Source organism: Carcharodon carcharias, chromosome 4 (genome assembly GCF_017639515.1).
Source record: "Carcharodon carcharias isolate sCarCar2 chromosome 4, sCarCar2.pri, whole genome shotgun sequence".
NCBI lineage: Eukaryota > Metazoa > Chordata > Chondrichthyes > Lamniformes > Lamnidae > Carcharodon > Carcharodon carcharias.
This window is the reverse complement of record NC_054470.1, coordinates 87,098,318-87,110,863: the sequence shown is the minus strand read 5'-3', so window position 1 is coordinate 87,110,863 and position 12,546 is coordinate 87,098,318. Positions and strand designations below refer to the sequence as shown.

General features: G+C 43.3%; 1 protein-coding gene across 11 annotated transcripts in view; it reads right to left on the bottom strand.

Moving 5' to 3' along the window:
* LOC121276844 (nuclear factor 1 B-type-like) overlaps positions 1–12,546 on the bottom strand; it is a 399,145-nt gene that overhangs the window by 155,492 nt on the left and 231,107 nt on the right. For 9 of the 11 annotated variants that reach the window (XM_041185395.1, XM_041185390.1, XM_041185389.1 and 6 more), the window contains exon 3: positions 9,913–9,966. The exons of the other annotated variants lie outside the window; for them this stretch is intronic. In XM_041185395.1, the coding sequence (XP_041041329.1) occupies positions 9,913–9,966 (54 nt within the window). The remainder of the gene's footprint in view (positions 1–9,912; positions 9,967–12,546) is intronic. 11 annotated transcript variants of the gene reach the window in all.

The following is a 12,546-nucleotide window of genomic DNA, read 5'->3' as shown; positions in this document are numbered from 1 at the left end:
GTTTGTCTGGATAAGGAAAACTGGTCCTTTGGCTACAAATATTATCAAAGCTATCTATTCTACTTGCTGTGCATCTCTTATTCTGAAGGAACTCCATGAAATCCTGTCTTCAGCTATCTGGACTCATCTGAACTTCAGCTCCTGAGTGGAAATGCCCATCTCCCTGGATTCTTACAAAAACATGAACTATTAACTATTCTGTTTGGTCTTAATATTTGTAGAAGTGAACCACGTTTTCTTGTGCTGTATCTTTCTTGTGTGTATGCGAAGAAGCGATAAACCTTTCTGGGAAAAGTGTGTATGAATAAATAATGATCCTGGTTTAAAAATTCATGAAAGATTGCCGCTAGTGACTTTGTAAAAACTGACCACACACAAACAGGTGTTTGGGAACATATCTCAGCTTTATCTAAATTTAACCACAGTGATTAAGGATATCGATGTATCAGTAATTACATTGCACAGCAATTCCATTGTTAAACACAACTGTTAGTTAAACCGAGTGATGTGCATTGGTTCTCCCATCAAAACAGTATAAATAGATACAGCTGGAACACTGGTGTGGGAGGTATGAGAAAGTTTGTTACACTGAAGAGCTATCTCAAGAATAAACCAACTTGTGAAAAGACTCGCTTTGGACTTATTCTTCCACGATAAGCACCTATCATGAGTAACAATAAACAGTAGGATAGAAGGATTAGGGGTTTTCAGTCTCTCACTCCCCTGTCTGTAACACTGTCAAAGGTCTATGAATGTGAAGCCCAGGTCCCTCTGTTCCTGCACACTTTTTAGAATTGTGCCATTAAGGCTATATTGCTTCTTGCTATACCTTCTACCAAAATGTATCACCTCATACTTCTCCATTAAATTCTGTCTGCCACTTGGCTGTCCATTGTGCTAGTCTATCTATAACCTGTTGCAGGTAACTTGTATCATCCTCACTGCTTGCCACTCCAAGTTTGGTATTATAATTTCTTGGAAAGTTTACTTTGTACTCTAAGGGAAGAATTTTCTGGTCGGCGAGCGGGGCAGGGCCTGCTCACCAATGCGTAAATTGACGCGTGATGATGTTGGGTGGGCATCCCGGCATCACCACGTGTCATTTAGATTTTCAGTTCAGCGGGCGCGCAGCCAAGTCGGCTGCACGCCCGCCGAACTGTCAAAGGCCTATTAAAAACTAATTAAAACAGTTAAATGAGTTGCACTCTTTTGCACACATGCTCAGGGAATCTCCCCCAGCCCGCACACGGAGCACTCAGCGCTTCCGGGCGAGCGTCACGCTGGGCGGGCCTTAATTGGCCTGCCCATGTAAAATGGTGGCACGGACCGAATCGGGTTCGCAATTGCTCCCGCCTGCCCCCGGAGAAGCCCCGCGATGGGGGGGTGGGGGGGAAATTCAGCCGTAAGATCCAAGTCATTTAAGTATAGTGGAAAAAAAAGTGGCCCCAGCACTGACCCTTGGGGAACCCCAATATCTCCCACCCTCCAGTTCAAAAAATAACCAACGACCATGACTCACTGCTTTGCCCTTTCGCCAATTTTGTATCCAACTGGACAATGAATCTCCTATTCTGTAAGCCTCAAATCTGATAATCAAGCTTTTATGTGGTACTCAGTCAAATGCTTTTATTTTTAAAAGAAAAGTAGACAACATTCATAGAATTGCCTTCATCAATATCCTGTATTTCATCAAAAAATTCAATTATATTAGTCAAGTCCAATCTGCCTTTTACAAATCTGTACAGGCTCTCCTTAATTAACTCAAACCTTTCCAAGTGCTTTTGATTTTTTTTCCCTGATTATAGATTCTGAAACCCTACCCACAACTAATATTAAATTAACTGGCTTGTAGTTGCTAGAACTGTCCTTACATCATTTCTTGAATAAGGGAGTTACATTTGCCACTCTAATCCTCTGCCACCTGCCCCCTATCTAGGGAAGCCTGAAAGATTAAGGCAAGTCCCTCTGCTATCTCCACCCCACTTCCTTTAGCAATCTGCGATACAAGCCATTCAGACCAGGTAACTTGTCTACCTTAAACACAGCCAGCTTTCCAATACCTCCTTTTCCTCCTTTTCAATTTTCACACTATCTATTGCTTCCATTATCTCTGCTTCTACTAATACTTAGTCAGATTTCTCTTACTTGTAAACACAAAACACTCTTAAGTATTCTAGCCTCGCCCTGCACCTTTAAGCATATATCACCCCCTTTGTCCCTAGTAGGACTCACTCCATCTCTTACTACCTGCTTACTTTTTACAAGCTGGTAAACGATTTTGGAATCCATTTATGTTAACTGCCATTCTATTCAATACTCTCTCTTAGACAGACTTATTTTCCTCTTCACTTCCCATCTCAACCTATTGTATTCGGCCTGGTTTTCACTTGAATAATTCACCTGACATGCATCATACACCCTCCTGTTTTGGTTCATCATAATCTCCATCTCCCTTGTCATGCAAAGAGTCCTGTTTTTGGCTCTCTTACCTTTCACCTTTGTTGGATAGTATTTACCTGTACCTGAAGCATCTCTTCTGTAAAGATCTCACAATTGTTCCATTAGAGTTTTCCTGTCAGTGTCTGGTTCCATTTTACTCTGACTAGATCCCTATTATCACACTGAAATTAGCCTCCTTCCAATTTAGAAGTTCTGTATTGGATTGTTCCCTCCTCTTTTCCATTATTAATCTAGACCTTATGATACAATGATCACTCTTACCCAAGTGTTCCCCCACAGACACTTGGTCCACTTCATTTCCCAGCACCAGATCCAGCAAAGCCCCCTTTCTAGTTGAGTCAAGAACAAACTGATCAAGGAAGTTCTCCTGAACATGTTTCAGAAATTCCTTTCTCTCCTTATCCTTTACTCTAACATTATTCTAATCAATTGTTGGGTAATTTATAAAGGTTTATTTTCAATCATTATCCAAGCTAGTGTTGACACTTTTTCGAAAAATAAAGAAAAAAGGGACTGGCGTTTTGCAAGGAGATGGAATGGAGGAAAGGTGTTTCAAGAAATTGATAAGAATGGTTAAAGTTTATATAATTAACTCAACTGGCAAGACAGATTGAAATCAACAAATCCATGCCTTCAACTGGATTATCTATAGGATATGTAGTTTGTGAAGCAAGTGGGATCTTGGGCTTTGAAACTTGAGGTATTAAGTACAAAAGCAGGGAAGTTATGCTGAACGTTGATAAAGCTCTGATTAGGCCACGAATAGAGTAGTGCATCTAATTCTGGACATCACACCTTAGGAAGGATGATAGGGCCCTTGAGAGAGAACGGAGGAGATTTATCAGAATGTTTCCAAAGATGGGGTCTTTAATTAGGTTGGAGAAGCCAGGGTTGTTCTCCTTGGAGCAAAAATATTGGAGGGAGATTTGATAGAGATGTTCAAGAGTACACCAAGTGTAGGTAAGGTAGATTGCATAATCTGATGGGACAAGGATTAAGGGACACAGATTTAATATTTAGAACAAGGCATATGGGGAGATGTGAGGAAGAACATGTTAACGCATCGAGTGGTAATAACCTGGAATCTGCTGCCTACGAGGGTAGTGGAGGTTCAGACAGTCAATGATTTCTAAAGGAAATTGGATGGGCTCTTGAGGGAAATTAACATGCAGAATTACAGGGGATGGATCAGGGGGAAGGGACTGACAGGATTTTTGTACAGAGCCAGCATGGGCTCAATAGTTGAATGGCCTCCTTCTGTGCTGTAACAATACTCACTCTCTAATACTGTCACATAAGCTAATGCAATTACAAATTGTCAGTGACATAATGTTCAGTTCCATCTCTCTAAACTGGTACTCTTGCAACAGAATTAAGAAGGTAAAGATGGCCATTTGTGAACGAACTGCTACAAAAGATTGGAGAGTGAAGGAGTATTGAAATAGTTAATTCTAGAATCACCAATCAAGGATTATCTTTAAAAGGCGAGAACACAAAAAAATACTGCAATTTGCTTGCTATGAGCAGCATGTTGAAGCTGGAATGAGGGATTAAATATTTCAATCATTTATTTTGAATGACTCATTCAAAAAATAGGGTCTGTATTGACATGTAAACTTGGATGAAAAATGTACATTAAATAAATCAGAGTTGGTTGACATTTAATTAAAATTTAATCCATTTTATAAGTTTCTCTTGTATTCCCCCACCCAAAATGTCAGTATAATCAGGGATCAGGTTACAAGCTTCTATGTGTTGCAACATGACAACAAATGCAGCTGCTGTTCCACTGCAGAGAAACCACACACCTACAAGAAAGTTTTCAAAAAGGTGTAAACATTTTTTTGATTAAAGTATCCCCATCATAAGAATGTCAGACTCAGTGGGAGGCCACTAGATATTAAGTACTTTAAAAATATCCCCAAAATATCCCCATCAAAAGCTGAATAAAATGTAATCTTTTGTTGGAAATTTACAGTTAAATGTGATTATTTTCCCACGTTAAACTTTTGCACTAACAGAAATAGTTTTGGAAGATCAGCCTGTACTTACTAACTTCTTAACAATGTACAATACCATGATTAAGGAGCATGAAAAAATACTTAAATGTTTCTTTAATCTAACGTCAAACTTTACTTTGTAATGAAAACAAGCCAATTAGAACTTCTTGGTAAGCATAACTGGGTAAAGAAAAGATAAATATTCTTCCTTTAATAAATAAATAAGATATATTACATTGGGACTCCTAAAAAACAATTTTATTTGAAATTGAAAATTTGAAAGTTTTTAAACAAATATTACACTCATTATCAGAACCTCTCTGGAGGCAACAACTTGTGATGACCAAAGCTCTCAGTAGAACAAGGTTCATCTGCAGCAGATCTGCAGACAGGAACTGCAATTAGCTTGTGCAGCAGTTGCACTTTAGACTTAAATAGTAACAGATACAGAGATGAGGAAATCTTTGCAAACAAAGCTCTGAATTTCAACTCTGCAAAAGTTCAAAAGCCTTTCTGTGAGACTCCTGGGGTTTGAGTAGCAAAAAAGATGAAAATGCAACAAGAGAGGAAAACAAAGGCCTGAATTTTACCCTTGGTGGACATACGCAATCGGCGGGCCCGGGACCAGTCGGGAAACAGGCCTCTGACCGTGATCAACCAACAATCGCAATTTCATGCTGGCTGGCCAATTAAGGCCCATCCAGTGTGAAATGTGTCTTCCCAATGGTCAGGAAGGGCCGGGCGGGGATGCGGGCCTGTCAGGCACCGGGTCCAATGACGACCCAACAGGTGGTTTAACAATGGCATAGGCAACTCCTTGAAGGCTGCCAGGGCAGAATCATATATTATGCCTCCTGGAAGGTGGAGCTATGGCCTCAATAGAGGCTGGAGACACCAGGCGGGAGGGCAGGTCAGGTGGGCAATCAGCCACCGGTTTTCGGACAAATGCCTCGCAATGCTCTTGGAGGAGGTAGTTGCCAGGAGGGACACCCTCCTGGATGGAAGGAAGAGGCCACCACACCAGGCAAAAAAAAGTTGGGGGAGGTGGCAGCGAAGGTCAGCAGCCACAATGTTGTACAGCACACATAGGTTCAGTATCACAAATGGTTCAATGGCCTGCTGTGCTCAGGAACAGTGAGTACTGTGTTAGCATGGATCAGTGCGGTGAAGTGTTAAGGACTGGCCGCCACCCACACCCCCCACCCCAATCCCCACCCTGTGGACCTCAGGGGCATTAGAGTCTGAGTGCCAACTGTCAATGACGCCAGAGCTGGCCAAGGGGGTGAGCTCTGGGTACTTGGACTGAGTGCCTTGTGGCTTGAGGGCCATGACTCGGATGTGCCCTGCAAGGTGTTCCTCAGGTGGGGTTGGCCAGGCTGCAATGGTACTGCAGGTGGATTGTGAAGGTGGACTAATCAATGTTCCTCTACCCTTTCAGGAGAAGACGAGGCATAACAACACTGAGAGGTCACAGACAGGCAGAGGCCCCCCAAACCAGGCACAATGCCTTGAAGCTGGAGACCCACCTTGCACCTTGTTCAGCTGGTTGTGGAGAGGCTGCGATGTCAGGTTAAGGTAACTGTGCATTGCACAGAGGGGAGAGTTTCGGATGGTGCAAGCATTCTTGTGTAGTCTCTTCATTGATGGGAGCCTGAAAACTGGAGACCCCATTGATCATTTAAAGGCGATGGCACCATGAAGCAGATCTCCACTGTCTCACCAGGGTGCCTGGCATGCACAGTGACAGTGTTATGACTTAAACTGCTGACATGTCACCATCAGGCACTCGTTCGCAGGGCCCCAAAGAACTACCCTTGATGTCAGAGGACCACCGGGCTTCAGCTGCACCTGCGTCACACCCACTCTCCGAACCAGGCACCAGAGCAGATACCAGCACCTCGGTAGGCATTGGATCTTTGGCTAGAATGTTGGTGCACAGCAGTGAGGGTACTTCACATTCACTTGAGGTGCAGGCAGAGTTGGAGAGTGCCCAGGGTGCCTACAGTTGGAGGACTGCTGGAGACCAGGATGATGCTGAGTCAAAGGTAGATGATGAGCCTCTGGAGTCGTCCATTAGGTGGCAGATGCTGGATGTCCAGTGAGATGTGTGGGAGGATCTGGCGGAGATCCATGTTGTGGAGGAGTCCCTGCAGAGCATCAGCATTGCACTGGCTTTCATGGCTGAGCGCACTGCCTCCTCCATTGAGAAAGTGGTGACTCTCATGAAGAGGCAGCTCCAGGGACAGAATCAGAGGTTCCTGCAGTTGCGCTCAGACCTGCAAGCCCTCATATAGGCAATGACCTTAGGTGGTCAGTGCCAATGTGAGAGATGGATGAGACACCCAGTATCCCAGCTAGGTGCCTGTCCATCAATGGTGAGCAGGGAGGGATCCAGAGCAATCTCTCTTTGGCGCACGAGCTGCCTATCATCTCTGTGTTTTCCTCTCAGGGCGCTCTGGATGATGGCAGCAGCTCCACTGTCCCTCAGCCAGTGATCGTGGCATCTGATGACGCTATGGTGACTGGGGAGATGATGGCACTGGCCGCTCCTTCCCAGGTGCACAGGCTCCACTGGCCAAAGGACGACCACCAAGGTCATCAAGACCAACAAGACAGTTGAGTCAGCATGCTGCCTCCAATGCCGCTGCCAGCAAGAGGGTGCACCAAAACGTAGCATTTGGAAGCGTAAGTTTAAGGCACCATGAGCACAAGAGGGACTGGTCACAGGTGATCTTCTATTCTGTAATTTTTTGTTCCTATGTTTACTGGTGTGGAAATGAACACCAGAGCTGGTAATGTTAATTTGTCTTGATTATGAAAATTACATAAATTTTGTTTTTGTTGTAATGTCCTGAGTATGCTTCACCCTTTTTTTGGTACAGGGTACACCAGTATGTAATGCTGGACATGAGTGGCTCTAAACTTTATTGCACGGGCACTGAGTGGCCTTTGGGTTCAAATGAAAGAGTAATTTCAGATAGCCTGGATGGAAGGGGCAGCCAGGCATGAGGTGGAAGCAGATATTTGGCAGTCTAACTGAAGGAGCATTGGATCAAGACGTCCCTGATGCCTCTGCCTCCCTGAAGGAGGTCTGCCTCCATGCCCTCCCCATTCTCCTCACCATGCTCCTCTTCTATTTCACTACTGGATTCATCAACTGTGGCCTATGCAGCTGCCTCAAGATTCTCTTCCTCCAGTGGGTCCACCCTTGCCAGTTTTGGAGAGTGCAGCATGCAACCACTATCAGTGACACCTGCTCTCAGGAGGTGTTATAGTTCTCCCCCTGAATGGTCCAGGCATCAGAAGTGCATCTTCAGAAAACCTATGGTCCTCCTTATCACTGCCCTTGTGGAGGCATAAGTCCTATTATAATGTTGCTCTACCTCTGTTCATGGGTGGCAGAGAGGCGTCATAAGTCACCTTATCAATGGATAGCCCATGTTACCCAGCAGCCATCCATCCAGTCGAGATGGAGCACTGAATAGCCTTGGCACCAGGGAATGTCTGAGGTTATAAGCATCATGGGAGCTGCCTGGGTACCATGCACAGTCTTGCAGAATCTGCGTCTTGTGGTCACACACTATCTGGATGTTCATCGAGTGGAATCTCTTCCTGTTGATGAAGGCACCCGGCTGACCTGCTGGCATCTTGGTGTCCACATGTGTGCAGTCGATTGCACCCTGGATGCAGGGAAACCCCGCAATTGCTGCAAAGCCTCTGGTTCGCTCAGCCTAGCTGGCCTCATCCGTACGGAAATGAATAAATGTCATTACCCACCTGAACAGAGCTTCTGTCACCAGCTTGATGCAACTGTGAACAGCTGATTGGGACACTCCACAAAGATCCCCACTGACCCCTGCAAAGAGCCGGAGTTGTAGAAGTTGAGAGCCACTGTGACCTTCAGAGCCACTGGCATGGGGTGTCCACCCACACAGTTGGAGGTGATCTCAGGCCTAATCATCTCACAAATGGAGGTCACAGTCTCCCTGGAGAGGCGACGCCTCCTTTGGCTTTACACCTTGGATATACTGAGTTAGTCGTATTGCTGTAAACCTTGACAGCAGGATAGTGGCAACTTCTGCGCCCCCTAATGCCTTGGGCTACCTGCTGGCCCTGCGCCCTTTGTGCCTGTGCCTCTCCTTCCACATACTCACAATGGCAATGCTGCTAACCCTTTTTATCCTGCCCTTGGCTGAGGTTTTGTAAAATGTGGGCAGCCCGCCTGTCTGTTTTGCCCGTGCAACGAGAGTGAAATCCCACGGTCCACATAAAGTCTGGATCAATTGGGTTTTTAATGCCCTTAAGCGGCCTTTTAATTGATAGCGGGATCAATTGATGATAATTGATTGGGTTGGGCATGCACCCTCCTGCGAGGTGCAAAATTCTGCCCATTGTTTCCATGACAAAGGCTTAGGGTGGGATTTTCTGGCTCTGCCCACCACCGGGATCATCAATGGATTTTTGGCTGGGCGGCCAAATCTCCTGCGGCGGGTCCTGCCATGGCCTCAGGATTACAATACTGATTGAAAAATATTGATTGCTCAGAGCAATTTGTCATTTGAAAACAGAAAAAGTATACAGCCTGCCCCTTTTACTCTGCCTATCTGTAACAGTAACAGTAATATTCTGGCTGCAGTAATATTTCCAGCAGCCTGAGATGAATACCTGCTTTAACTGCATCAGTAATTTTTTTTATTCATTCATAGGATTTGGGTGTTGCTGGCTAGGCCAGCCATTTATTGCCCAATATTGGCCCAAGTTGTACTGGCGAAGCACAGGTTACAATAGCCCCATGCACTCGCCTTCTCTAAATGCTGTTTCAACCTCCTATAGCTGCATGTATAATATAAGTAGCCATGGCAATGCAGCCATACACACATGCTGAAGTGTGCACATGTACAGGCAATTTACATGAAGCAGATGCACTGTGAACTTCTGGAATGAAGTGTCCCTGAGCAGACATTAGCAGAAAATAGAAAGAATGACAGTAATTTCTAGCTGTACCTAACCCGTTTTTCTGGTTGTTTTTCTGGGTTCTTCACGTAATTTTAGTCATGTATAACTCTGTGCATGCATTCAGGCTGGCTTGAGATATATTGTAGACTCCATTGCAGAGTGGGTCTGAAAGTCACACCGAAGATGGATTCAGCTTTCAGATCACAAAATGTACTACACTGATTTATCATTTCTGTAAACGGGAAAATACATTCCATTGGCATAAAATTACAGCCATTTTTAAAGTCTACTCCAGCACTGTCTTCAGGCAGTGAAGCTGACAATCTAGGGACCAGAGAGAGTGAATGAACTGCACAGCACGAGTTGGGATATGAGATAGGGTCAATATGGGGACCGAAGGGGAGGGAACCACTGCAATCTGGAAGAACACTATGCTTAGCTCTCCAATTTAAAATGAAAATTCCAAAATTTCCTTAGCTTTAAGTGATTCGCTTACCTGGAGTATTTTTTGTAGACTCGCTGTGACTGGGACTGTCTGCATGACCTGAATCTGGCAAAAAAGGAAAGGAAAGAATGTAAAACAAAAGTTTAGAACTTTAGAAGCTAGGTTCCAAACCAATTTAAATAGTTTACCAATGTGTCTCCAGATTCTGTCTCCAGATTCTGGCAACATTGCATATTTTCAATTATACTATTAAATCAAGAAGGAATTGCAACAAACAATCTCTAAAAGGGTTACTGTGTAGTTAATTATTTAAAAGAAAAATGGATTTTAACATTCCATCAAGTTTATAAAACAAAGTGTGAAGTTAACATGCTACTGGCCAAGTTTGGATCATTTTATCATATAGGAGAGGCATAATCATTGACTTAAAAAGTAGTAATGGATATGATCATGAAATTGAGTAGAATAGGGATAATTTTACAAATATACACTTTTTTCTGAATTTTCAGTGTTATATATTAGGTTTTTTTTATCTGTAAGTATTTGTAAAGAGCTAGGAGCTAATTATCTAGGAATTAATTGTTATGTGTAAGTGTTCTGGGGGCCACTTTTCAAGGCTACACTAGAGAGTCATGTGATGTATAACAGAACCAGTTTAATCCAGTCTTTCTTTTGTACAAGGCAGCATAGTAAATATTAATTTAAAGAGTTCTCATCTTTCCTAACTTAAAGTGTGATTATTACCAACATCAGGAACCCATAAGACAACAAGAACACAGCACAGTATTTGAAGAATAAATGTGATTCTGTTTTCCTCACAATTGCAACTGGAATTCCTCCTATTTCTTTGGGATAAAGAAAACAGTACCATGTTCTGTAAGGTACATGAAAAGGCTTGATATGGTATGCTAAAGTACTCCATTCTTCACATTTTAAACAGACAGCTCCGCATTGTGGATTAAACAATGCCAAGTTGATTGTCAGTCATGTTTATCAAAATCATTCATGTTGAAACTGAGATGAAGTAGTTGTCTGTTTTTTTAGATACAACCTAGTGGGGTTAAGTCATGTACAGTTTCTTGTCATACACAGAAATCTCCAACACTCCACTTTATAATATTCATTTGACAGACACCACCTGGGTTGTAGCATATGCAGAGAGGAAGAAAAAAAGGATTATGAAACGTACAAAGATAAACTGAAATGATGAACTATATAAAGAAACAAGTGGATGGTTGTAGAAAATAGATGAAGTAAATAAACAAGGCTCGTGGTGATGAAGGAAAATACAGTAAAAGGGCCACAATATAGTGTACAATAATATATAATCAAAAATAGACAAAGCAGGGCATACAAAGCTAAATAAGTATATCTTACTGTTACGTTCCAAAAAAAATTTTCTAGATGAAAATTGAGCAGGTAGTGGTACTAAAAGGACAAACTGTTAGAAATCTGAACTACATGTGGTCAGCTGAGATTAAAAATAAAACATCAGATTAACATTTCTTCAGAAACCATTCACTGCAACAGACAAAAGGTGCCTATAAGGAATGTTACCTTTCTCCTTAAGATGCTCTGTATATTTCCGCCACTATTTTTATTTTAGTAGTAATGCTGCTGATTGGAAGTTTAATGATAGCAGGGTTCAGGCATCGAACAATTACTTGCTGCTGAAGTGGAACTGCTTTTAGTCTGATAAAAACAAAAAACTGTGAATGCTGGAAATCCAAAACAAAAACAGAATTACCTGGGAAAACTCAGCAGGTCTGGCAGCATCGGCGGAGAACAAAGTTGACGTTTCGAGTCCTCACGACCCTTCAACACAACTGAGAAAATTAGGAGAGGGGTGAAATATAAGCTGGTTTAAGGTGGGGTGGGGGGGTGGGGGGAGAAGTTGGGAGGGGGTGGCTGTAGGGACAAGCAAGCAGTGATAGGAGCAGATAGTCAAAGGATGTCACAGACAAAGAGGTGTTGAAGGTGGTGATATTATCTAAAAGAATGTGCTAATTAAGAATGAATAGCAGGACACACAAGGTGCAACTCTAGTAGGGGTGGGGTGAAATAAGACTAACAGGGCATAAAAGGTATAGATTTAAAAATAATGGAAATAGATGGGAAAAGAAAAATCTATATAAATTATTGGAACAAACAAAAGGAAGGGGGAAGAAACGGAAAGTGGGTGGGGATGGAGGAGGGAGTTCAAGATCTAAAGTTGTTGAACTCAATATTCAGTCCAGAAGGCTGTAAATAGCCTATTCGTAAGATGAGGTGCTGTTCCTCCAGTTTGCGTTGAGCTTCACTGGAACAATGCAGCAAGCCAAGGACAGACATGTGGGCAAGAAAGCAGGGTGGAGTGTTAAAATGGCAAGCGACAGGGAGGTTTGGGTCATTCTTGCGGACAGACCGCAGGTGTTCTGCAAAGTGGTCGCCCAGTTTGCGTTTAGTCTCTCCAATGTAGAGGAGACCGCATTGGGAGCAATGAATGCAGTAGACTAAGCTGGGGGAAATGCAAGTGAAATGCTGCTTCACTTGAAAGGAGTGTTTGGGCCCTTGGACGGTGAGGAGAGAGCAAGTGAAGGGGCAGGTGTTGCATCTTTTCCGTATGCATGGGGAAGTGCCATAGGTGGGGGTTGAGGAGTACAGGGTGATGGAGGAGTGGACCAGGGTGTCCAAGAGGGAACGTTC